This window comes from Musca domestica, unplaced genomic scaffold, assembly GCF_030504385.1.
Source record: "Musca domestica strain aabys unplaced genomic scaffold, Musca_domestica.polishedcontigs.V.1.1 9, whole genome shotgun sequence".
NCBI classification, from domain to species: Eukaryota; Metazoa; Arthropoda; class Insecta; order Diptera; family Muscidae; genus Musca; species Musca domestica.
This window is the reverse complement of record NW_026712435.1, coordinates 15899954-15926865: the sequence shown is the minus strand read 5'-3', so window position 1 is coordinate 15926865 and position 26912 is coordinate 15899954. Positions and strand designations below refer to the sequence as shown.

General features: G+C 35.8%; 3 protein-coding genes and 1 long non-coding RNA gene across 4 annotated transcripts in view; 1 reads left to right on the top strand and 3 right to left on the bottom strand.

The window, feature by feature from the left end:
- LOC101892876 (plasma membrane ascorbate-dependent reductase CYBRD1) overlaps positions 1 to 2179 on the bottom strand; it is a 65238-nt gene extending 63059 nt beyond the window's left edge. The window contains exon 1 of the mRNA XM_059131577.1: positions 2048 to 2179. Coding sequence (XP_058987560.1) covers positions 2048 to 2063 — 16 coding nt within the window. The 5' untranslated portion in view covers positions 2064 to 2179. The remainder of the gene's footprint in view (positions 1 to 2047) is intronic.
- A 16601-nt stretch (positions 2180 to 18780) lies between these two features.
- On the bottom strand, positions 18781 to 19797 carry LOC131806947 (uncharacterized). Its single transcript, XR_009344239.1, has 3 exons — positions 19223 to 19797; positions 19008 to 19130; positions 18781 to 18943 (listed from the first exon to the last, which is right to left on the bottom strand). It is a non-coding gene; the product is annotated as an uncharacterized LOC131806947 (long non-coding RNA).
- A 2873-nt stretch (positions 19798 to 22670) lies between these two features.
- On the top strand, positions 22671 to 24005 carry LOC101891601 (elongator complex protein 5). The gene is made up of 3 exons (XM_005187489.4): positions 22671 to 22834; positions 22912 to 23530; positions 23598 to 24005. Exons 1-3 carry the CDS (start codon positions 22786 to 22788, stop codon positions 23689 to 23691), a joined length of 762 nt encoding a protein of 253 aa, XP_005187546.1. The 5' UTR covers positions 22671 to 22785; the 3' UTR covers positions 23692 to 24005.
- A 947-nt stretch (positions 24006 to 24952) lies between these two features.
- LOC101891773 (RNA guanine-N7 methyltransferase activating subunit) lies at positions 24953 to 25919 on the bottom strand. The gene has a single exon (XM_005187490.4). It carries the CDS (start codon positions 25767 to 25769, stop codon positions 25326 to 25328), a length of 444 nt encoding a protein of 147 aa, XP_005187547.1. The 5' UTR covers positions 25770 to 25919; the 3' UTR covers positions 24953 to 25325.
- Positions 25920 to 26912: the final 993 nt, after the last annotated feature.

The window sequence follows — 26912 nt, the reverse complement described above, 5'->3', positions numbered from 1 at the left end:
ATTACAAACACCCAATATAACCGCACATTTGTTAGGGATAACTCTGCTAAATGTGTATAGTGGTGTAGGGTATGCGGACCCGGCTGACTTTTCCCTTTCCTTAGTGTTTTATTTTTGGAATAGCATCTCCATTCTCTAGTTTTACAAATTGCAATACCATAATACTCCTTCGACAGACGTTCTTTCCTGTTTACGTTGTTGTTGTTTTTTATACCCTACACCACAAGGTGGTCAGGGTATTATGTCTTTGTGCATTTGTTTGTAGCAGGCAAAAGGAAACTAGATAGACCCATAGTTCCTTTTGATGATCTGCATAGAATCACATTCTGAGTTGATTTATACATGTCCGTCCGTCCGTCCCTCTGTCCATGTTTTTTGTGAAAAAATTACAGTTCGCATTTATTACCCGATCCAGATGAAATTTTGCACAAATCATTTGTTTGGCCCAAGGACGAACCCTATTGAAATTGGAGATAATCGGTTAAAATTTAGATATAGCTCCCATATATATCTTCGCCCGATTTGCCTTTTATTGTGCACCAAACGTGTAATATCAGCCCGAATAGTATGCAATTTTGCACATACAACCAAATTAAGCCTGAAAATAAGTATGCCAAATTTGATCGAAATCGGTTCAGATATAGCTATAGCTCCAATATATATTGTTCATCCAATTTGTTATTTTAGTCCTCCGCAGCCGTAATATACACTCTGTAACAACAATATTTGGGGAAATGTATCAAATACAGCTCAGAAATACCTTTGCTAAATTTTATCGACAGATTTGGATACAGCTCCCATATATAACTTCGTCCGATTTGCCTTTTATTGTGCACCAAACGTGTAATATTAGACCAAATGGGATGGAATGTGGCACTTACGGCCGAATTTAGTTTAGAAGTTAGTACGTAAAATTTCGTGAAAATCGGTTCAGATATATAGCTATAGCTCCAATATATATTGTTCATCCGATTTGTTATTTTAACAACAATATTTGGGGAAATATATCAAATGCAGCTCAGAAATACCTTTGCTAAATTTTATCCAGATCGGTTCAGTTTTGTATATAGCTCCCATATATAACTTCATCCGATTTACCTTTTATTGTGCACCAAACGTCTAATATTTGCCCATATGAGATGAAATTTGGCACTTACGACCGAATTGAATCTAGAAGCTAGTATGCCAAATTTAGTGAAGATCGGTTGAGATATAGCTATAGCTCCCATATATAGTGTTCATCCGATTTGTTATATTTGTTACCCACAGCCGTAATATGCACTCCGTAACAACGATATTCAGGGAAATATATGGAATACAGCTCAGAATTTTTTTTTGCTAAATTTTATTAAGATCGGTTCAGATTTGGATATAGCTCCCATATATATCAAATGGGCAATACAAGTCCAAATTTAAAAGATACAAGTGCTTCGGCATATTTAGTCTTTTGAACTTTAAATTATAATTATAATCATAGCGTGTATGATTGAATTCTCCCATAAAAACTGTTAATTGTTATGTGGAGCTCTACTAAATTAGCAAAGTGTTGTAGGATATCATAAAGTCGGCCCCACCCGACTTTAAGACTTTCTTTACTGGTTTATTTTTGGAATAGTATCTCCATTCTCTAGTTTTACAAAATTACAATACCATAATCCTCCTTCGACAGACGTTCTTTCCTGTTTACGTTGTTGTTGTTGTTTTTTTTTTTTTAATAAAAATATGCACACCACCCCAGTTACTTAAGTATTCAGAAAACGCTTGCACACTCCAGATGTAGAGAAAAATAGAAAACAGATACACTTCGCGTGTATGGTATTAACAAATATTTCGCTCGCCAATATATGCAGTTACCTAAATAACAATAGCAATTTACTCTAATTTAAACATTTCAATATACAAATGGATATTTGACTGTGCAAAACGGAGTCGTGATAGGTGTTTCTAGCCATATGTATACTTGAGCATGTTTGTATGTGCATATGCATATAAAAGTTAACAACGACAACTGAAAACGTAAAACAAATATTTAAAGGACACTACTTACTAAAGATTGGTAACATTTTTCAAACGCTGTCAAACAGTAGCTTTAATTTCTGTTTAAATTTATTAATTTTTAATGGTTAATCTTCTAAGAGGATTTCTGAATCGGTGATGCTTATCGGCACGTTATCGACACTTAACTGGAAACAGAACTCCAGAAAATATTCATTCATAGATTTGTAAACGTCACAACTGGAAGTTGGCCACATAGAAATAGAAACACACAGCTGAGTTTTCTTCTCATCATTGCGACTGGATTGTTTTTCTTGCTCTCTCTCTCTCCCCAGTACGACGTATCACAAACATGCATATTCTCTTCAAAATCCTTGTTAGTGTTGTCAACAATTCGCAAGATAAATAAACGCATAAACATTTGTTTTATCTAAATTAAAAGGAAAATCATGGTAAAATTAAGAAGGTTAAGTAATTTCACAAAACGCATTCCTATCTTTTCATGTTTTGTAATTTAGCTTGTCAAATTTCACTGCATGTAAAAGCAGGTTCCCATCTCTGGAATGGGAATGTACAACGGATTTATAAATGAATGAATAATTGTGAAAAAATTTAATACATATGATTGCATGACTTTACCTTCTTAATTCTACCAAGTTGACTTAAGTCAGTCAAAAAAGGTTTACAGGTTGTTATGAAAAAACTGCAACCAACAACAGCTATGTTAACAATGAAAATTCATTATATTGCATGGTAAAATTAAGAAGGTAAAATCATTTCAAAAAAGCATACCCATCTCTGCATTTTCTGTATTTTAACTTGTCACATTTCTCTACATAAAAACATGTTCCCATCTCTGATTTTGTATGTACAATGGATTTTTAAATACAAATTTTGACAAAGAAATGTTGTCAAATAAATAATTTTTGAAAAAAATTGTAATCATATGATTGCATGATTTTACCTCCTTGATTCTACCATGTTATATTGTTTAGCATTTTGGTGAGAATTTTGCAGAAAAAAAGATATTCGTGATGGAATTCAAGCGTGATAGTGTGATTTCTTTATATTTGGCTGGAAAACCACAAGTGGTTATCGTTAAAGCACTCCAGCGTTTAAATGTGAATAAATCTTTTGTGTCTCGTACCATCGCTCGTTACCGTGATACTAGCGTAGCGTAGCCCAACGTCAAGAAAGTGGACGAAAGAAAACAGCCACATCAACAGAAATGGTTCGAAAAGTACAGAAGCGACTTGATCGAAACCCGCGTCCCAGTGGCCGAAAAATTGCTCATGAGCTGAACATATCGCAATATTCCATTCAGCGAATATGGAAAAATGAGCTCAGGGTAAAGCCATTGAAATTGCAAGAACTTACACTGCAACAGAAAGAAAATAGACTCAAAAGAGCTAAAGAGCTGCTTCGCTTGGCCGAAAGTGGTGAACTGCCGAATTTGGTTTTCTCCGATGGGAAAACATTCGTTGTCCAGCAGTTTGTAAACAAACAAAATTATTGTGTTTACTTGCCAAAGAGGTCAGCTGAAAATGTGCACCTTCGGTTGGCCACCAGAACTCAATCACCGGCCATGATGATGGTGTGGGCCGCCATAACAGCCGATGGTCGCTCTCCACTCGTATTAATTGAACGTAACATCAGAACAAATGCCGAATATTATCGCGAAAATATTCTGGAGGGTGTATTAAAGCCTTGGGCACGCAAACATTTTGGCCGCAGACCTTGGACATTCCGACAGGAGTCAGCACGATCGCACTCAGCACGAGCCAAATGAGGTTCCCCGCTTTATTTCCGACGCACAATGGCCACCAAAATCTCCGCCAAGCAAGTTTGGCGCTAAAAAATACCAAAGTGTCGATCATCTCAAGCAAGCGCTTCGCCGGGTCAAAATACAGCAGATCAACATTCGGTTGCCTTGTAAATGTATTCTCACCTTTAATACATTTTTTACTGGCTTAAGTCATCGACTGGCATCTTCGAAAAAGAACAAAGGAGCGTAGTGCCAAAATCGAACTAAGTCAACCTAAAACTCCTTTGTTCCTCTACTTAGAAGCCAGCCAAAAAAGCGTTTTATGTATTCTCACTTTTAAGCCTGTCAAAAAGCCTTCTATGTCTTCTCACCTTGAAACTCCTTTGTTATTTTGCAAAGAATCCAGCCCATGACTTAAGCCAGTAAAAAAACTCTTTATGTACTTGCACCTCATTAGCATCGCATCGTACTTCTATTTATTTGAAATCGAGAACGTAATCAGCGTGGATTTTGTATGAAGAAAGCGAACAATTTTCACAAAGTATTGACATAGATATAGAAGAGTAAAGATGGGACAAGACAGACTCAAAATATGGCAACCCTGTGAAATTACCCCTGTTGTTATGATATCAGACATAGAAGTGTAAAGATAGGACAAGACATTGTGAAAATATGGCACCCCTGTGAAATTACCTCTGTTGTTATCATGGTAGAAGAATAGAGGTAGACACATCGACACAGCTGATGGGACAAAATTACAAATGAAAAATTATTCAAATTTTGATTGACGTTGTATAAGAAAACATATAAAAATCTACTTATATTGAAAAAATATTTTAATTTTTTGACATATCAATGTTCCAAAGCGTTGATGCATCTACCTCTATTCATCTACCATGGTTGTTATGATATCATAACATCATAAGTTGTGTTCCAGTACTTTTTTAGTAGTAAAACTAGCAGAAGAGAGAACAGTTCGAAATGTCATTCTCATTTAGGTTTGCTCAAAAAATAAGGGAACGGAAAATTAGCAGAAATGCGATAAAATGTCAAAATTCATAATTCCAAAAGTAAACAGCCTAAATCGGACTGGTGAAACCTAACTGAAAAGAGCGGCAACATTTAAAAAATGAGTATTGAAGACGATAAGTTAAAATTAATAATTTATAATAATAATTAATAATCTGATTCCTCATTCAGCCAGTCCTCTTTACTGCTGGAATCATCCAAAAGTGAATACGTCAGTTGCTCCATATTTTCTCTTTTTGTTTTTTGCACGACAAATATTAGTTTTTCCTTTAGTTTTCAAGTTGATCATTTTCTTTATTGAAATGTATCAATACATTTTTCAACCTTGTTAGCCCTGCCAATTAAATGTCAAATTTACAATATGCACATTTTTGCTCGGCCAAATTCATGTAGCTAAAACAAGCAGAAATGTGCACCACTCAGCGCCATTTTTTTCTCGAGAGAGCTGCAAGTTTTGCTAGTTTTTGGAGTACGGGAACGCGTTGTAGCAGAATTAGTGCTAACTAGTACTAATTTGCAGGTTCTGGAACACAACTATAGTTACCATGGCAGAAGAATACAGGTAGATGCATCAACGCTTGGGAGCATTGATATGTCAAAAAAATTTAAATGTTTTTTCAAATATAAGTAGAATTTTATTTGTTTTCTTATACTACGTCATTCGGAGGCTATTATAATTCGCGTTTTTCAACAATTTTTACAAATTTAAATAACTTTTCATTCAACATTTTCAATTCCAAAATTGGTTTGACAGTTCATTGTCCCAGCAGATGTGTCGACGCGTCTACCTATATTCTTCTACCATGATAGTTACCAATGTTAACTGATTTAAACCGCTAAGGCAATATGCACATTTTTGGAAAGGTCTATGGAATGGAATTTTGATACAAAAATTTTGAATTTTTTAAATTTTTATTTATTATTTGTTTCTGTAATTGTGGCTTTTATATCAACATGTCTCTGTCATGAGCTGTTGCTCTGTGTATTGTAGAAACAAAACATTTACTCAAAATACATTTTGTCTAGTCTTAACCATTTTAGGTCTTTGGTATTGAAAATTGCAACCTAATTATTAGTTCAGGGTTTATGCTTACCAAAAAGTTTTCAAATCTAGGGAATCTTCATCTCAAAATATATTCGACGTTGTCCAATTATAGACTGCACTTGTTAAAAATGTGATTCAGCATAAACAATTGTTAACTAAATTTGCATTGACAACACAATTTCCCAATGCTCTCTTCAATTTGTACGCTCTCTGTTATTTTAACGGGAGGAAGCAACAAGTTTTCAAGGTCACCACCCACATAAGCGATTTTGATATATCCATTTCCTTTTCCATCTGTTTTCAATATACGCAATTGTTAAGGGTGTTTTATACTATCTGAGGGTGGGATGGAAACAGGACTGGAATATGAACGAATATATATCGCACAAGTGGTTGTATGATGTAATAGTTGGGGGCGAAATTATAGCATCAACTCAATAATATAATGTCCAATTGGTATTCTTGATAGTTTACCATTCGCATGGTAGAATTAAGAAGGTAAAGACATGCAATCATATGTTTACAATTTTTTTCAAAATTATTCATTTAACGACATCTCATTGTCAACATTTATATTCACAAATCCATTGTATACACACAAAATCAGAGATGGGAACGGTTTTTTTAGCATTGAAATTTGACAAGGTAAATTATAGAAAATGCAGAGGTGGGAATGCTTATTTGAAATGACTTTACCTTCTTAATTTTACAATGACCATTCGTTTACAAAACACTGGATATATTAGTTTATGTCATGGTAGAATCAAGAAGGTAAAGACATTTCAAATAAAAATTCCCATCTCTGATTTGTGTAAATACAAAGGATTTATGAATAAAAAATTTGACAATAAAATGTATAATTTTGAAAAAATTGTAAACATATAAACATAATAGTACGTTTATATATATGAGGGTTAACCCACTGGATTTGGTTTTAAATTGTCTGTGGTGTGCGCCTTTTAAAGGGGTAACCATGAAAATAATTGATAGCCAGAAGAAGAAGAAGAGTGTTGCCAACCGTTTTTAGAAAACAGCTGATTATTCCAATTAGCAAAATGTCAACAAGGGGGAATAATTTAGAAAGAAAATGGAAAAATTATATTCAGAAAATGGCAACCAAAATTTCCTGGCCAAAATTGCCAGAAAAATCTGCCCTTTTTAATTTTACCAGCGAAGAAGATTGGACGTGTGGCTCCCCGTAACCAGCAAAGGAAAAACCAACAGAAGTTTTTGTGGTGAACCACTTGTTGAAGAGTGAATTCATTTTTTTTATTTGCTTGAAACTTATAAACAAACAACACAAAATACAAACTTTTTCTACACAAAATTGAAAGCCTTAAAACGATTAAACAAAATTTATCAAGAAAAGGCTAAAAGTTTAAAAGTTAAAAACTTATAACTAAAACAAATAATTTCATGAAAATTAAAAAAATTAAACTTATTTTAAAATTTAAACAAAATTTGGAAAAAAATTGAACAAAGTTTGGAAACAATTAAACAAATTTGAAAACAAAACAATTGAAATTCTAAAACTAAAAAAAAAAAAAATAAATCTTAAACCTAAATATCCAGACCAGGAAACTGGGGTCAACGAGCCACACCATCGCCCGTCCAATCCATCGTGGGAGGCGCAGATTTTACGCCATTGCTGCTCCAGCGTGGCCTGGTATCATTCCCAATCGACATTTGTCACACTGAACTCCGGACAGACAGACGGACGACGAAGCTAAATAATTAAATTCCGCTGTTTTCCTGTGAAAGGAAGATAGAAATTAGAAGGGGTAAACAAATGAATTTAAATTTAAATCTTACTCACATTTTGATTGAGGTGCAGGTTCACGACGTTGAAAAGAGCTCTATTCAAGGTTAGGTAACCAGGCATTTTATTTCGCTCGTCGATTTTTTTGGTTGTCGACACCACTCCTTTGTTTGTCCTTCCCTAAAATTGAAAAAAAAAAAAGAAACATAAAAAATAATTGAACGTGGAATATAATTAAAAAAGCTAGACATTAACAATACGTTCGTACTTACCAATTGGGAAGAACCTCAAACATTAGCAGCCTTTACTGTTCCATACTTTTTGTCGACCGCCATCGCAACCTGAAAGGAGAAAGGAGCAAATATGATATTTTAAAATAATTTTGGCGCTGTAAATTTATATCTTCGATTTTTTTGTCATTATGTTTTTTTTATAACATATAAAAGCCTTGTTGAATTGTTCATATCTTTGAAGAGCAAAATTGGCTGAATAAAATGTACAAATTTTTTATAGAAAAGATAAATATGTTTTCGGCTTAAAGCCCTATTAAAAAGGTGGTGGCCATGGGATAAAATGTGGTAAGTTAAGGGTCAAATCTGGGACGTCAGGGATAAGTAGACGTCATGGCGAGAGGTGTTCTCGGAGGGAGGGATATCTCCTGGTTGGTCAGCCGCCAGGAGCACTGTTTTCTGTGGTGATAAAGTAAAGTAAGTTTGGGATTTGGGTTGTAGTTTAGGTGAACGGTTTCTTTTTCTTTTTTTTATAGACATGTTTCAGGCTTCCTTTTATCCCCCTTTTAGATTTTGTGTGAAGTCCGGTATGATTTTTTGTTTGTTCAACCGAAAAGGTCTACAAGTGGCAAGAACCAACCCCCAATCCGACGAGCCATAGCCGCGCTAAACGCCAGCATACCGGCAACGCCACTTAAGGATCACCACAGCGATTTTTCGTTCATTTTCTTGGAACACGGTTGTTACAAAATGGCGCCCAGAACGTGGGGCCTGAGACATGTCGTTAGTTTTTAACAATTGTTAATAGTAGTGTATAAATGTGTTTTCAGTGAATCTTCAATGAGTCCCGTCTAGGTTTAATTGAAAATACCTGACGCGTTGCTTCATCAAAGACTCGGGAAAACACCCTTTGTTTTTCAAGAAAAATATGAAACCTTTTTTTTTCATTTCTAGTGGCTTAGTCGTTCTAGATAATCAATACGTCTAATTGCACTAGCATTTATAATAAAATTTCATATTTCAGTAAAGTTCAAATTTCAGATATTTTAAAGTTATGACGTTGAAGAAATTCGTCTGGTCTAACAGTTTTCATTTGTGGAGACCCGTCTTAGCAGCTTATAAGAAGGCAGGTGACGCGCTGCTACACAAATGTGAACTGCTAGCCTCAAACGAATTTGGGTTTTTTTTTAGAATTTTAGTTTCTGCCTATATTTAATTTCAGTACCCGGAATTTGGTAGCTGATCTCAGACTTACCTAGATTTTCCATCGGTCCTGCGACAATCGTGGCTTCCGACCATTGGTCGTATGGTCATGGAACGTCTTGAGGTATGCCTGAGCAAGCCGCCTATTCCATATTCCATTTTTATTCCTCAATTCAGTTTTAGTCAATTTAAATTCATCAGTTTTGCCAGTGTAACTCACCAAATCCCTGTAAAAAAAAAAAAGTGAAACATTTTAGAATTCCCACAGAAACAGTTTATTTGATCTTGACTTACCACTATTTTGACCAGAAATCCACCACCTAACATCATTTGAATTTTCCAGTGTATTTTCATCGAAATTATTCTGCTGGAAAGTAGAATTTTTATGCCGTACCGAATAACCTGTAAAAGTGAAAAGTTTGAATTATTGTCGAAAGAACTGAATTACATTGAATTTATTTTTTATAGTTTAATTACTATAATTGTCTTTTATTTTTTTCTAATTAAGTGCACGATTGTTTAGTTTCGAGCAAAATCTTTTGACAGATTTAATTTGGATATTTTTGTATTGCCTTTTTGGAGTGTTTTCGTTTATTGGGTTCATTATTTCAAGTAGCAATATGCCTCTTACTAGAGCTGCGAGTGCAAGTTTGGCAGGTAGACCGATACTAGGGCAAAATGGGGCGGTAGCCACTACCGAAGCTACAGCCGTAAGCAGTGTGGTTACCGGGGTTCACAGCGCTCCTTCTAACGCACAACATGTTACAACTGCCGCGCATAGTGGTCCCATTGCTTCTCATATGGCACATTTAACACATGGGGATGTCCCAGCTCAAGGGATTTCAGTCCCAACAGCAAGGTCCAGTTCATCGGCACCGCCACCAGTTCCTTTAAGCATGCAAGAGGCCGCTAACTCGTTCAACACGTCTTTTTGGTCGCATGGAAGCGTTGCGTCACCAAACTATAGTGTCCTGACCGGGTTGCAGCAACTACAGAATAGGCCAATTGTTCCGCCAGCCGATCCAGCAGTCAGTGCAGGGGTGAGGGAAATTATTAATTCTGCCATCGCCCTGTCTCAATTGCAATATCGTCAACAGGAAGAAGAAAGGTTGAGAGTTCTGATACCGAGAATTGCCGAAGCGACCAAGCGATCGTTGTTGGGGGACAATGAGGCGACAAATCAATTATTGTCACAAGCCGGTTTGGCGATGCCAGCCGCGGCACCACATGCACCAACGCGGACATCCCTGGAGTCAGCCATTCTGTCCTCACATGCATTGGCGGCAGGCTTAACGTCTCAGCAGCCTAATGTAGCAAGGGGTTTCCAACAATTATATCCGGAGCGGGCAGTAAATCCACCATCGATTCACGATCCTAGACTGCTGTCACTTGGTCCTTTCAACCAACCGCCACCAGGGTTCACATCAAATGGTGCACCAGCACAGCCGCCAACCAGTTTATCGGTACCACCGCCAGCCACCGGAGTCCGAACTCATGCAACACCACATATCAATCAAATCAATCAACAACCAAGCAGTACCATCTCAGAGATCTCCGGACGTTTTAATTTGGCGAAATGGGGAGTATCTTTTGATGGGACCGACAAAACCATGAGCGTCCAAGAGTTCATCTTCAGAGTGGGTGAACTGAAAAAGGATTATAATTGTCCCGATGAAATACTAATCACCAAATTTCACCAACTCTTGGAAAAACCAGCACTTGATTGGTATTGGAACCACCGGAAATTGGTCCAGTTTCGCACATGGAAGGAATTAGAAAGTGCTTTGTTGGCGCAATACCAAAGATTTGAAAATGAATTCCAACTTCAAATGCAAATTTTAAATCGGCGTCAACTACCCCAAGAGAATTTTGAGGAATTTTATAATGATGTGCTGCGGTTACGAACACAGCAAAAATCGCCCTACAGAGAGCACGAGATAGTGGAAATAATGCGAGGCAACCTTAAGCCGTCTCTAGCTCAAATGATCTTCTCTGCTCAGATAAGTAGCTTGGGTGATTTTTATAGGCAGGTGAAGAAAGCCGAAAATCTTGTGTGGAGCCAAAGACAGCAGAGATACAACACACCACAAAAAGTGCATGAGATCGATTGGCAGATGGAAGAGGAACCCCGAGGTGAAATTGAAGTTGATGCCGTGACCATGACATCCAAATATAAATGTTGGAACTGCGGTGTTGTGGGTCATAGCTGGATGGAGTGCCGGGAACCTCGAAAGATTTTCTGCTATAGGTGTGGCCTAGAAGGTGTTACCGTCCCCGATTGTCCGAAGTGTCAGGGAAACCGACCCAGGAACCCACCTCAGTCTGGGCAGGTGAGGTCAACCCCAGTTTAAGCCCAGAGCAGTGTAGTAGTTCTAAGGCCAACTTTTCTATTTTGAAGAATGAGGAGAGAGAAAATAAAAATTCAGAGATAAAACCGAGATTGAGAGAGTTGAAACCCCTACATATTCGAATCAAAGAATATTGCGAGGCGAGAGAAAGAATTTTTGGGCAAGTTTCCAATAAAATAAAAAAGGCTAGGGAGAGATACAAGAGGAGAAGACGCATTCGACAGGAGATAGCCTCGGCTACCATATTTGAAGGGGAAGATAATCGTCTCTATACAAAACTAAATATCAACGGTGAAGAGATAGAGGGATTGTTAGATAGTGGGGCTACAGTCTCCTGTCTGGGTAAAAATTGCCTTAACTTTGTGGAAAGGGCAGGGTTGGAAATTAACCATTTCCATTCCTTTATCAAAACAGCTGATGGCAGCCCACATAAAATCGTTGGCAGGGTGACGACAATGGTCAAATTTAGGCAGCAGGAGCATTCTGTCATATTTTATCTTGTTCCTTCTCTGAGCCGTGAGTTGTTTCTGGGGGTAGATTTTATGAAACGTTTCCAAATGTTCGCTCAGGTGGACAGTTTGTCCCTTCAGCAAGTGAGTCTCTGTGGTGAGCCTGAGATCAGTGATGTTAATAGCCATTCTTTGTCCGAGGAGCAACGAAAGCGTTTGCAACTAGTAAAGGACAAATTTCCTTGTTTTACCAAGTATGGCTTGGGAAAGACTAAAGCTGAGGTCCATTCAATCGACACTCGCGATGCAGCCCCGGTGAAAGATAGGCATTATCCCGTTTCCCCGGCTGTGCAGAAGCTTATGTATGCGGAATTGGATAGGATGCTAGACCTAGGTGTGATTGAAGAGAGCGAGAGTCCATGGAGTCATCCGGTTACTCTAGTCCGAAAGGGCGAAAAGAACCGTTTGTGCCTGGACGCTCGCAAAATCAATGCACTGACGGTCAAGGACGCCTATCCATTGCCGCATATAGAAGGTTTACTCAGTCGGCTGGGGGATACCTATTTCATTTCTAGTGTCGACCTGAAGGATGCGTTCTGGCAAATTCCACTGGACCCTTCAAGTAGAGAGAAAACTGCATTCACAGTGCCCGGACGACCACTTTACCATTTTACAGTCATGCCCTTTGGCCTGTGCAATGCAGCCCAAAGGTTATGCCGTTTAATGGATAAAGTGATCCCTGGCGCACTACGTGATAGAGTTTTCGTCTACTTGGATGATCTTTTGGTTGTTTCGCCAGACTTCGACACTCACCTGAGGTTGTTAGAGCAGGTGGCAGATTGTTTGGCTAAGGCAGGACTCACAATAAATGTAACCAAGTCGAAGTTCTGCTTCAAAGAGCTAAGGTACTTGGGTTACATTGTTGGAGGTGGCAAACTTAAAACTGATCCGGCAAAGGTGGAAACAATCGTAAAGTTTACGTACCCGAAAACAGCGAAGCAGGTGAGAAGTTTCATGGGTACAGCAGGGTGGTATCGAAGGTTCATTGCCGACTTTGCCACCATTGCTGCTCCCATCTTCGAGACCCTCAAAAAAGGAAAACGCTTCACGTTCACGGAGGAGGCCAAGGTAGCATTTGACAGATTGAAGCAAGCCCTAGTGAGTAGTCCCGTCCTGACCCACCCAGATTTTACCAGGCATTTCTATGTTCAATGCGATGCCTCTGACTTGGGAATAGGAGCAGTTTTATTTCAAAGAGACGATGAGGGTGGAGAACATCCCATTGCATACTTTTCGCAAAAGCTGACTTCTGCTCAGAAAAATTACTCGGTGACTGAGAGGGAGTGTTTGGCAGTGGTGATGGCCATTAAAAAGTTCAGGCCATATATAGAGCTGATGCCTTTCACAGTGATAACTGACCATAGCAGTTTAAAATGGCTCATGTCACACCGAGATCTGAGCGGAAGGTTAGCCAGATGGAGTCTACAGTTGCAGGCATATTCCTTTAAGATAGAGCATCGCAAAGGAACCCAGAACATTGTACCTGATACCCTGTCAAGATATGATATGGAGGAGATTTCCCTGGATGTGAAATCTTTAATTGATCTTGATTCCTTAGCTTTTAAAACAGATGATTACTTAGCCTTGATAGACACCATCGAAAACAATTCCTCACAACTTCCCGATCTAAAAGTGGTTGATGGTTTTGTGTATAAACGAACACAGTTTTACGATGGTATTCCCCTTAATGAAGATTTCGCCTGGAAGTTATGGGTACCCAGCGAAATGACCCAGGAAATCATTGAAAAAGCACACTGTCCACCACAAGTTTCTCATGGAGGTTTCCACAAGACACTGCGTAGGGTGAAAGAGTACTTTTTCTGGCCTAATATGAATACTCAAGTTAGGAATTTCGTACAGAATTGTCAAATTTGTAAAGAGACGAAACCAGCTAATTCGACTCTTCGTCCACCTATGGGATCGGAAACAATTACCGAAAGACCTTTTCAACGAATTTATGTCGACTTCTTAGGTCCTTATCCCAGGACTAAAACGGGAAACAGTTTTATTTTTATTGTGGTAGACCACCTTTCAAAATACGTCTTGCTAAAAGCCATGGCCAAAGCAAATTCGAGAAATATAGTAAAGTTTTTAATTAGTGAAGTATTTCATAAATTTGGAACCCCAGAAGTAATAGTGTCCGATAATGGAAAACAATTTATTAGCAAAGAATTTGCACACATGATTAAATTTTTTGGCATAAACCACATCAAGACCGCTTTTCACTCCCCGCAAGCAAATGCCTCGGAGAGGGTAAATCAGTCCATTTTATCAGCGATTCGAGCATATCTGGGAGAAGATCACCGAGAATGGGATCAAAATTTATCAGAAATTGAATGTTCTCTACGATCTTCTGTCCATAGTTCCATTGGAACTACCCCTTATTTTGCGCTCTTTGGAGTCAATATGATAAATCATGCTAGTCTTTATAAATTAGCCAGGAAACTAAAACTTCTTAATGACCCCGAGACGACACTTATTCCAAATTCGGTAAAACAGAATCTTATTAGAGAAAAGATAAGAGATAGTCTGCACCAGGCATACGTAAGAAATGAAAAATCTTATAATCTAAGAACTCGTCAGGTCAAGTTCATCCCAGGGCAAGAAGTGTTTCGAAGAAGTTTCAGGCAAAGTGATTTTAAAAATAATTATAATGCTAAACTTGATAAGAAATTTTTCAAGTGTCGCATTGTGAAGCCAGTTGGGAAATGCCTTTACGAAGTCGAAGATCTTAAAGGGCATCCCATTGGCATTTTTCACGCTAAGGATTTAAAGCAATAAATGCTTAAGTTTAGATGATTTAAATTCTTCTAATTAATTTTTTTTCTTTTTGCATATATATAGCGACCGAAGTCTAAAGCATATATATATGAGAGAGCATTTATATACTAGTTAATTTAACTTCAGTTTTAAACTAGAGCGGAGATCTTAGAATGAAATATCAATCCGCAACGTCTACATGAAAATATTTAAAATTAAACTCTTAATTCTACCTTAAAGTTTTCTTAATTTTAAAATTTTCCAATACTCACCTGAATTTCCCAAGAGTTCCTGAAGATCCATTTGAATTTTGATAAAAGTAGTACCTGAATTAAAAAACATTTTTTATTAGGATTGTTTACGATATAGTATTATAAGGACTAACCTGAATTACTACTTACGAATTGTCCTTTATTATTCCCAAGTTTTTTCAAGCTGTAGGACAGCTTTTTCCTTCCTGTGTGATGTGTGTAGGGTTAAAGGTTGAACCCCATTTCTCCAGTTTTTTTACCATAAAGAAAAAGAAAGATGAATTAGTGAAATATCATTATTTAAGATTAATGGCAAAAAAAAAATAGAAGTAAACAAAAATGAACAATTTAAAAATTAAAATAGACATAAAATGTCATTCTCAAGCCATACTTACGAAGTTGTTTGGCTAAAAATTGATTATAAAATATAAAATTTTTGTTTATAAAAAATAAAGTTCTTATAATTTTTCTCCATTTTCAGAGCAAAATTACAAAAACTATGAAATTGAATTAAAACTACAACTTACGTCTAGTTTTGAAGGTCCGACAGTAGTACCTCGATTAATTCTGGCAAGAAATTTCGTTGGTGGCATAGTTCTCAAATCCCGTCTGTTTTTTTTATTCGAACAGGCGTCCAATCTTCTAGACTCTAACAGCAGATGTCAGAATTGCGAAGTCAGAGTACGAATTAAAGCATTCTGGGTTTACCGACTCTAGTTGATGTCTGCGCATCCGGAGCAGTCACCTGGTGACTGTCTTTGACCATTAGTGCAATTCCCCTTTCGCGGTGAAGCAGTAGCCGTTCGCTCTTTGGCACGGGCCAGGGAACTGTTGTACACGAGGTCGCAGATCAGTCCTTCACCCGCCTTACGACACTAGAGTCTGGAAGCCAGAAGACAAAAAGAACAAATACACCTCAGTGCATTTGCAAACCATCGTATCCGACATTCTGACAAAAGCTGAAGGTCTAGTCGATGGTACACCTGCTGGAAAAAAAGGGAGAACAGGATTACTCGAACTTACCATCACGTGTAATTTCCTGTTTTTGCAGGACAGGCAAGTTCTATTGCCTAAAAGCTTTTCTAATTCTACTTACCTTTTGTGAATTAGATATCCAATTTACGTAAATTCTCTAGTCATTCTATTGGAAGTTGAGACCATCGAAAACGTTTTCTTGTTACCATAGGAGGCCACTCGCCTAGACACCAACAGCAGTGGTCAGGGAGAATTCGTTGGATTACGAGCGGAAGCATCCCAGATTTACCGACTCTAACAATATGTCTACGATTCCTGAACAGTCAATTTATGACTGTCCTTGACCATTTGTGCACTCTTCCTTTATATTCCCATACGCAACTATGGCACAAGGCAGAAGAGTGTTGTACACAAGGTCGCAGAGCAGTCAGTAATCGATTTATGACGTTAGAGTCTGGAAGCGGGAAGACACGATCAAACACATCTAAATGCATTTGAAATGATGCCGTATCCAACAATCTGGCCAAAGTGTGGACCTAGTTGAAGGTACCCCTACAGCAAAAGAAAAGAAAATATCAGGTCTCAATCTTACCTTTCGTTCCATCCAAGCCTAGGCAGTCACCAATCTGAAAAGATAAGAATAGGAAAAATGAATATTAGTTATCTGTGAAAAAGAGGAAACTTTAAGTCAAATTCAAAAATTAATTTAGAACGAATAGATTAAAATTTAATTTTTAGGCAATCACACCGAATATGTCCGTCCGATTTGAATAACTTTCTCAATTTTATCTTTAATAATTTCCTTTTTTTATACAGTTTAATTATTCCTTCAAAATTTAAAACATTTCACATAATTCGTCACTTTAAATTTACCGAAGCTCAATTCCTAAATATTTTATTTTCAATTAATTCACAATAGTATTTCAATTTAATTTAAATTAATTTTTCTTTCATTTTTTTTTTTTTTTTTTTTTTTGATATTAATTTGCACAGCAAATAAAAACACTTTTTGCATTAATTTTTTTTCAATTCTGCAACTTTTTAATTTTGTTTTCTTTTTTTTTATTTCAATTAAATTCTTTGCACTTTTCGTTATTAAAAATAAACACAATATGTGCACGCACAATTTATGCCCGATCAATTCTAATTTTTTTCACTATTTTCCATTTTTTTCACTATTCCCAACAGTCATCATTCATTAGTTTTTTTGCACATTAGCTCTGTTGCCCACAACATTGTTAATTTTTGCATTTTGTTTGTTTTCACTATTTCAATTTTTCTTTTCTTTTGGCAACATTATCTATTTTAATTTTTATTTGCACTTTTCACTCATTCCTTAATTCTGTTTTCTTTATCTGTTCCATCTTTATTCACTACTCACTCACTTCGAATTGTATTTCAAACTTATTGTTTCCGCCAAAGTCACATTTTTTCTTAATGAGTGCATTTTTTCATTGTAAATGCAAATGCTACTTTTATTTACACTCACACACACACTGGATGGAAATCATTAATTTTTTTTGATTAGGAAATTAAATTATTTTTATGAAATTAATTGAACTTGTTTCATAAAAACCACTTTATTATTATTTTTTCTTTTTTTCCTTTCATTTTCTTTATTATTTTCTTAGATTTTTGTGGATTATTTTTCTTCATGCAATATTTGCAATTTACAATTCTCACATACACCCGCACTGTATGTCAATGATAGTAATTTTCATTCATTTTTTTTTGGCACTTTATTCACTTTTGACTTTAGTTTTACACGTTATTTTCAGTAGCCCGGCACTTACTTTTGTTTTATTTTAATTATTTTATTATTCACTTTAATTTTTTTCACTCTACTTACCCATAATTTATAATTTCCGCAGCTCCAAATTTTCTGTCCGTCCGTGCTCCAATCCACCAAAAAAAATTTACAATAGACGCGTACTCCGATTGTTTTCATTCATAAACGTCACTACTATCGATAGTCACTACGATCGATATTCACCTTACGTCAGACTAAAAGATAACGCGTGGCGTATGACGTAAGCATTATACCATGTTCCTATGGGCTAATGGAAGATTAACACTGTGATAAATAAATCACGCCGAAATTAAATTTTATTTTGGAAAATCAGAAAATGATTATTAGGGATGCCAAACACAGATTTCTTTTTTAATAAACCCATCAAAATAGTGATACCTTTTTTTATTTTTGAGACGAATGTCGCACTTTTTTCCCCCTATCCTTCGATAAGGATATCAGCAGGATAGTTGGCTTTGTGGTGTGCGCCTTTTAAAGGGGTAACCATGAAAATAATTGATAGCCAGAAGAAGAAGAAGAGTGTTGCCAACCGTTTTTAGAAAACAGCTGATTATTCCAATTAGCAAAATGTCAACAAGGGGGAATAATTTAGAAAGAAAATGGAAAAATTATATTCAGAAAATGGCAACCAAAATTTCCTGGCCAAAATTGCCAGAAAAATCTGCCCTTTTTAATTTTACCAGCGAAGAAGATTGGACGTGTGGCTCCCCGTAACCAGCAAAGGAAAAACCAACAGAAGTTTTTGTGGTGAACCACTTGTTGAAGAGTGAATTCATTTTTTTTATTTGCTTGAAACTTATAAACAAACAACACAAAATACAAACTTTTTCTACACAAAATTGAAAGCCTTAAAACGATTAAACAAAATTTATCAAGAAAAGGCTAAAAGTTTAAAAGTTAAAAACTTATAACTAAAACAAATAATTTCATGAAAATTAAAAAAATTAAACTTATTTTAAAATTTAAACAAAATTTGGAAAAAAATTGAACAAAGTTTGGAAACAATTAAACAAATTTGAAAACAAAACAATTGAAATTCTAAAACTAAAAAAAAAAAAAATAAATCTTAAACCTAAATATCCAGACCAGGAAACTGGGGTCAACGAGCCACACCATCGCCCGTCCAATCCATCGTGGGAGGCGCAGATTTTACGCCATTGCTGCTCCAGCGTGGCCTGGTATCATTCCCAATCGACATTTGTCACACTGAACTCCGGACAGACAGACGGACGACGAAGCTAAATAATTAAATTCCGCTGTTTTCCTGTGAAAGGAAGATAGAAATTAGAAGGGGTAAACAAATGAATTTAAATTTAAATCTTACTCACATTTTGATTGAGGTGCAGGTTCACGACGTTGAAAAGAGCTCTATTCAAGGTTAGGTAACCAGGCATTTTATTTCGCTCGTCGATTTTTTTGGTTGTCGACACCACTCCTTTGTTTGTCCTTCCCTAAAATTGAAAAAAAAAAAAGAAACATAAAAAATAATTGAACGTGGAATATAATTAAAAAAGCTAGACATTAACAATACGTTCGTACTTACCAATTGGGAAGAACCTCAAACATTAGCAGCCTTTACTGTTCCATACTTTTTGTCGACCGCCATCGCAACCTGAAAGGAGAAAGGAGCAAATATGATATTTTAAAATAATTTTGGCGCTGTAAATTTATATCTTCGATTTTTTTGTCATTATGTTTTTTTTATAACATATAAAAGCCTTGTTGAATTGTTCATATCTTTGAAGAGCAAAATTGGCTGAATAAAATGTACAAATTTTTTATAGAAAAGATAAATATGTTTTCGGCTTAAAGCCCTATTAAAAAGGTGGTGGCCATGGGATAAAATGTGGTAAGTTAAGGGTCAAATCTGGGACGTCAGGGATAAGTAGACGTCATGGCGAGAGGTGTTCTCGGAGGGAGGGATATCTCCTGGTTGGTCAGCCGCCAGGAGCACTGTTTTCTGTGGTGATAAAGTAAAGTAAGTTTGGGATTTGGGTTGTAGTTTAGGTGAACGGTTTCTTTTTCTTTTTTTTATAGACATGTTTCAGGCTTCCTTTTATCCCCCTTTTAGATTTTGTGTGAAGTCCGGTATGATTTTTTGTTTGTTCAACCGAAAAGGTCTACAAGTGGCAAGAACCAACCCCCAATCCGACGAGCCATAGCCGCGCTAAACGCCAGCATACCGGCAACGCCACTTAAGGATCACCACAGCGATTTTTCGTTCATTTTCTTGGAACACGGTTGTTACATGTCATATCCATTACTTTTACTTCAAATAAATCCTCTCAAAGTAGGTTAACCCTACAAAAAGTTCTAACGTAAACATGGCATAAGATTTCATGACTTTACCTTCTTAGTTCTACCATGGTTTATGTATTAACTGTCAAAATTCCACAATTCGCCTTTGTGGCATAAGCTTGCCGAAAATTGCATTATCATCAATATAAAGCTTATAGTTTTGATTATTTTCTTTTATACCCTCCACCATAGTATGGGGGTATATTAAGTTTGCCATTCGGTTTGTAACACCTCGAAATATACATTTTAGACCTCATAAAGTATATTCTTGATCAGCATAACATTCTATGTCGATTTAGCGATGTTCGTCCGCCTGTCCATCTGTGAAAATCACTCTAGCTTCCGAACGAAATGAAGCAGGTTGATAAAATTGTACTCAAATGTATATTATGTCTTTAGGATTTTTGGTATTGAAAATGAAAAACATGTGGACCTAGTTTTGGTACAGCCCCAATGGTACCTCTCTATTTTCGGTATTTTGGTCATTTAAGTGACATTATTCACCGGAAATGTTTCAAATTTGGTATTTGAGGTAAGTAATGGATACTACAGCCTAAGACCGAAAATTGTCTGTGCAGGTCCACGTCTTCATATAGCCCCATATAACGGTACCTCGGGATGTTCGGTATTTTGATGATTTTAGCAACATTATTCATCGGAATTGTTTCAAATTTGGTATTTGAAGTTCGTAATGGATACTACAGCCTATGACAGAAAATTTTCTGTGCAGGTCCACGTTTTGGTATATCACCCACGTAATAATACCTCCCGATATTCGGTATTTTCATGATTTTAGCGACATTATTTACCGGAATTATTTCAAATTTGGTATTTGAAGTTCGTAATGGATACTACAGCCTATGACGGAAAATTGTCTGTGCAGGTCCACGTTTTGGTGTAACCCCCATATAGCCTCTCTATGTTCGGTATTTTGATGATTTTAGCTACATTATTCACCGATTTTTTTTTTCAATTTTTGCATTTGAATATTATAATGGCTTATGACAAAAGTTACCTATGCAGGTCCACGTCGTCGTTTAGACCCTAATATAACGGCTATATTTGGTATTTTTAAGATTATAACAGAATTTGTAACGGATTTTATTTTTTTGAAAATTGCCAAATTCATTCCAAATTATGGAGGGTATTCAAAGTTCAGCCCAGCCGAACTTACAGCTTTTTTACATGTTCCTTTTTTTATCATGTTTTTTAGTGTTTTCAGCGTTGTAGAATTAAGAAGGTAAAGTCAAGAAATCATATATTTACAATTTCTAAAGAATGAGAAATAGGGCATTTTAAAAATGGGTATAACTCCTTGTATATTTGTGAGATAGGAACCTGTTTTGACAATTTGACAAGGTAAATTACAGAAAATACAGAAATGGGAATGTTTATTTGAAATGACTTTACCTTCTCAATTTTACCATTGTTAATACATTTAATACATTTCTTCTTCAAAAGGTACAAACAACAGTTTTGATTAAATAATATATTTCCGTTGAAATTAGGGCTCGATGTGATCGAAAAAGTACATATATATATACTTTACTCGTGTATTTCAAAACTGAAATGTCGTCCATGGATCACACGATGTGTGCAACTTCTACATATGAACAAGTAAAAAAACATTAATTTCGATCGGGTCGAACTTTTAATACCCTCCACCTTAGGGTAAAGAAAACATTAGAACCAATTATGACCCACAAACACCAATTTTTAGACATATTCGTGGGAAAATGTGGAAAAATTCATCAAAATACCGAATCTCGGGAGGTACCGTTGTATGGGGGCTATACCAAATGCTTCGCCACACGAACTAGGACCCATTATGATCTACAAATACCAATTTTCAGACAAGACCGTAAAAAAGTGTGGCAAAAATCATCAAAATACCGAATGTCGGGAGGTACCATTATATGGGTACTATACCAAAACATGGACCACAATACAAATTATTCTGATAAATTTTGACGCTCTGCGTCAAATAATGTGGCCTGTATCGTGATTTTAACAGACAGACGGACATCGTTAAATCGACTTAGAATTTTATGCTGATTATAAATTTATATACAATATTTAGGGATGTTACAAACGGTTGTAATGTTTTATTACAAATGAGGGTATATTAACTTTGTCATTAATATACCCTCATTTGTAATAAAACATTACAAAAACCATAAATCGCTAAGTGAGATATCTGAGATTGTTAATAGAAGCCGATCTACAGTTCAGTACAACATAAAACGGTTCAAAATAGATGGATGTGTAGGAAATAAGTCAGAACTGCAAATAATAAAATACTTCCTCATTTTTAAAATCAGTTAAATAGTGGAAAAAAATGATTGAAATGCATGGATTTTCTTCCAAAAATATGATTTAAACAGTTCTATCCTCCAATTCCATAACAAAACAGGCGACTAGCTTTAACGCACATCTCGCAATGTACGCGTCGTCCAATCATTGATTTTGAAAATATTCTGTTTTTATTTTTCAAAGCAATAAATACATAAACAGAATTGGTAGCAGTCGGGCACACTTAGAAAAAAATTGTAATCAGCTGGTAGCTCTACCTTACCTTTTTATTATACCATGGATGCAATGGTAAAATTTTGTTCCGAATTTGCAATCCAACAATTCGAAGTCGAATTTGATTTCTCGGATTTTTTTACGGCGCAAATTTAAATTCGACTTAGAGATCCCTATTGAGCGAATGTGAATGTAAACAAACCGTCACAACGTGATAGCTTGCATTCGTCGGTGATTTCTCCCCCAAATGAATCAACGTTTTCATAATTCAATTGTGCGAATATGTTGTCCAACTTAATTGTAACAACTCAAAGACTTGTTGTAATTCTTGGTAAGGAAACAAAACCTTGTATGCCATCCTGCTGGTGTTAGAGATTTCCATTGACTAAAGGTTTTTTTTAATTCTAGATGATGTAGGTCGAGAGAATATTTCACAGAAATTTCTTACACAACTTCTCAAAGAACAAGGAGAAGATGGTTTCATAAAAACCTATCCCTTGAATGGTCAGTTAGATGGTATCAATGAATTGCAAAAATTCCTAGCTGAGAATAGCAGCACCAAGTTATCGGAATGCAAAAAATGGAACGTTATTTTACCAAATCTTTCCGATTGGTTGGCATATCAAAAACCTTGCGAAATCTTCTGTTGTCTAAACAAGCTGAAGAAAAACGAAAATACTAAAAGAACGTTTCTTTGGATTTCGAAGCAGCATCTGCTCAACGATCATGCATTGTTTTTAGTCGCTGCTTGTGAATATATGGCAGACATTGTATTGAATCTGCAAACGAATAAGGAGCTAACGGTTTTAACAAGAAAACCCGGCGGCGGAGTTACAAATAACCGTTATACATATACCAAAACTAAAAAGGAATTTATGGTCCAATTAAAGAAGTCTGATGCTGTGTCAAAGAATGCCAACGCAGCCGATATGGATAGCGACAAAAAAGAACAAATTGGAACATTTAAAATCGAATTGGATGAAGAGGAAATTATGGCGCGAAATGCCATGAAAATGCCCTATGAAAAGTAAATAATGTAAAATTTAAAAAACAAATGCAACCGACTTATTTTCGCAATTTATTATTCTTTGCAGGGCATTGGAAGCCACTGAGAGCAACATTATTTACACTCCCGATGCTGCCGACGATTTTGATGATGAAGATCCCGACGAAGATTTAAATATTTAAGTCATGCCAGCAATTAAGGGATATAGTTCTAATTATTATACATAACTTTAGTTAGATATATAGAGTGTAATAATTTATACATATTTTTTTTATAATTGAAGATGTAGAACATTTGGTTACCAATGAAAATGAATGCAGTGAAAGAAGTTTATCGCGTTAATTATTACAATGATGAATTGCGTTTTAAACGTGAATAGCAAAGAAACTTAAAAAAATAATAAATTAAGGATATTGGTTATTACAATATTGCCAACTTATGTGCCAAATTCCACTTTGACAGAACCTATTTTTGTTTCTGCGTGTTGATAATTAAAGTGAATAATATTAAATCCCAATTTTTTGAAATTATTGGTCTGTTCCATCGTAGTAAAAACCTTACCTTACAATACTTGCTCTGTTCCAAAACCTGGAATATTCTACTATTTTTGAAATTTTTTCGATATCATAAAGGAAAATTCGGTTATCGTAGTAAAAATTTGTACATTCGTGCAGTTCTGGAACAGAGCAACTATGTTTTGATCGACCCACCAAGCTTGCTATCTCCCCAAGCAGAGTTTTAAAAATTCGATAATAACCATTCAACCGCGAACCGTATTTTTATACTCTCAGCCATATGGCTAGAGAGGGTATATATCATTTGATACAAAACGTACCTCATCGAAATAACGGTTTTAGACCGTAGGTCTCTTTGGACCAAATCCTATTTGACAGTTGGAGTCGATCTAGCGATGTTTGTCTGGGTGGCTGGTGCGCGCGATAACTCTGTGAATTGTCCCAAACTTGGTACATCGTAATATTATTGTCAAACTTAGATCGAGTTCGGAGATGGAAAATATGGGTCCACTCCTTCTGGAACCTCCCAAACAAAATGTCAACATTAAAAAAGAATAATTTACTGCACAGAAAGAGAATGGATTATCCGATTTTGCTCCAACTTTGCAAATCCTATTATCAGTGCTAGGTCCGATGTGAAAATGATCAATATCGGGTCACTCCTTTTGGTACCTCCCCCACAAAGGGTCAAAATTTTAAATAATTATTACTCCTAGAAAATGTGATGTAAGAGTCCGATTGTCTCGAAATTTCACACATACCAATATTTTTATTAACCCTAGTTCTGATATTAATATATTATATTCATTATCATATTTATATATTATATTCATTTAGGTCCTATACGAAATGGACAATATTAGCCCATTCAGGGTCAACAGTTTGAATAATTATAACACACTTTAAAATATATTTAAGCAATCGAACATAGGCTGAGGGTATACATCTGTCGGCAAAACCGACTGACACTATTTTACTTCTTTTGTATAGTTATAAATATTAAAATGCATGTTTCCACCCACTATAGGGAAGCCCTTAATTTTCGCATGTTTATAATTTTTTTACAATATAGTCCATGTCTAAGAGTTCTTTTGACAAAAAAGCAAATTTAGCAAATATAGAAATTTTTACATTTAGTTAAAAAAAACCCTATTTGTTTGGGTTGAAATGTTACATACATAAATCTTGTTTTAATAGAGTTATTATTGTTTTGTCTTGTTTTAATAGAGTTATTGTTTTATAAAAATGTTCGCATTATTTATAATTTTACTATTGTGTGATTGCTAAACTAGTGTTTCCATTCAATCTTTTGATGCCGCCACAAAATTCCCATAGTCTCTCCTTACATTCATTGGAGGTTGTGTTGGATAGGGATCTCTCTCTCGGCGATAATTATGTTGTGAACTACCTCTGGATTCATAGCCATTTTGGAATCGATTTCCACCTCCACGGCCACCTCTTCTGTGTCTATAATTGCGATTATTGCCGCCCCCACCACCACCTGGGCCTCCTCGCCATCCCCTTTGATTGCGATTGCCACCCCGATGCTGATTGTGGTTACGACCCCCATCGCCACCAGACGACCAGTTCTCTACAATAGGTGGATCAGGCAATGGTTTGGAGCAATGCTCCATAAATTCAGCGTCTTCTTCAGAGTATCGTAATCCGAATTCACGCTCACATTCCTCCAAGAATTCCAAGTCACTGTCGGTCAAGCGATTTATTTTACGATTAGGATCTACCATACTGTGTCTCTACTGTTGACCTTTGAACAGCACAATTTTTTATTTTATTACTATATTTCACAATTTGTAAATTAATAAATTATAACAAACGTCTTTGCAGAGTTGTTGTGCCTTTCTTGGGACGGGCAATTTCAAAGTGTTATTCATTAAAATGAACTGTGAGAAATAGTTCTTAAGGAGACAGAAAGAATGCGTAAAACATTTGTTTACGAAAGAGACAAAGAAAATCATGATTGCATATTAGATGATATCTAAACTAGTGTTTACACATCTGAAATATCAATTGCTCTGTTCCAGAACCTATAAGAATCTATTATTTTTGCATTTTTTCGATATCATAGGAGGGAAAATCAGTTATCGATCTTGAAGTTCGAGAACAGACCTAATATGTGTGTGTTTCCATATTTCAGATAAAATGTGTCTATATATCAGGTAATATGCAAAAATAGAAGAATCTACCAGGTTCTCCTCCGCACCGAACATTATAAAAAAATTAAAAGTAGGAGTATTCGTTTTCTCGATAATTTTTACAAATTGTTGTTCGTTTACCCAAAAGACTAGTAAGTGGGTATAAGTGAATTGAGAAATAGATTTTGACATTTAAGAGAATTTGCAAATTTTTATGGAAAAAACTGTCCCCAATAAGAAAAATAAAACTGATCCGTTCTTTAAAAAAAAGTAGTAGATTTTTGCATTTAATGGTATCTCATTTAACGGTAACTCACGATATTCGGTATTTGATGATTTTAGTAAAAATATTCACCGGAATTTGTTTCAAAATTAGTATTTGAAGTTCGTAATGGATACTACAGCCCATGGTAGAAGAATATAGGTAGACGCGTCGACACAGCTGCTTGAACAATGAACTGTCAAACCAATTTTGGAATTGAAAATGTTGAATGAAAAATTATTTAAATTTGTAAAAATTGTTGAAAAACGCGAATTATAATAGCCTCAAAATGATGTAGTATATGAAAGTATATGAAAATCTACTTATATTTGAAAAAAACATTTAAATTTTTTTGACATATCAATGCTCCCAAGCATTGATGCATCTACCTGTATTCTTCTGCCATGCTACAGCCTATGCAAAAATTTGTCTGTGCAGGTACACGTTTTGGTACTTTCAGCTTTTTTTACTTG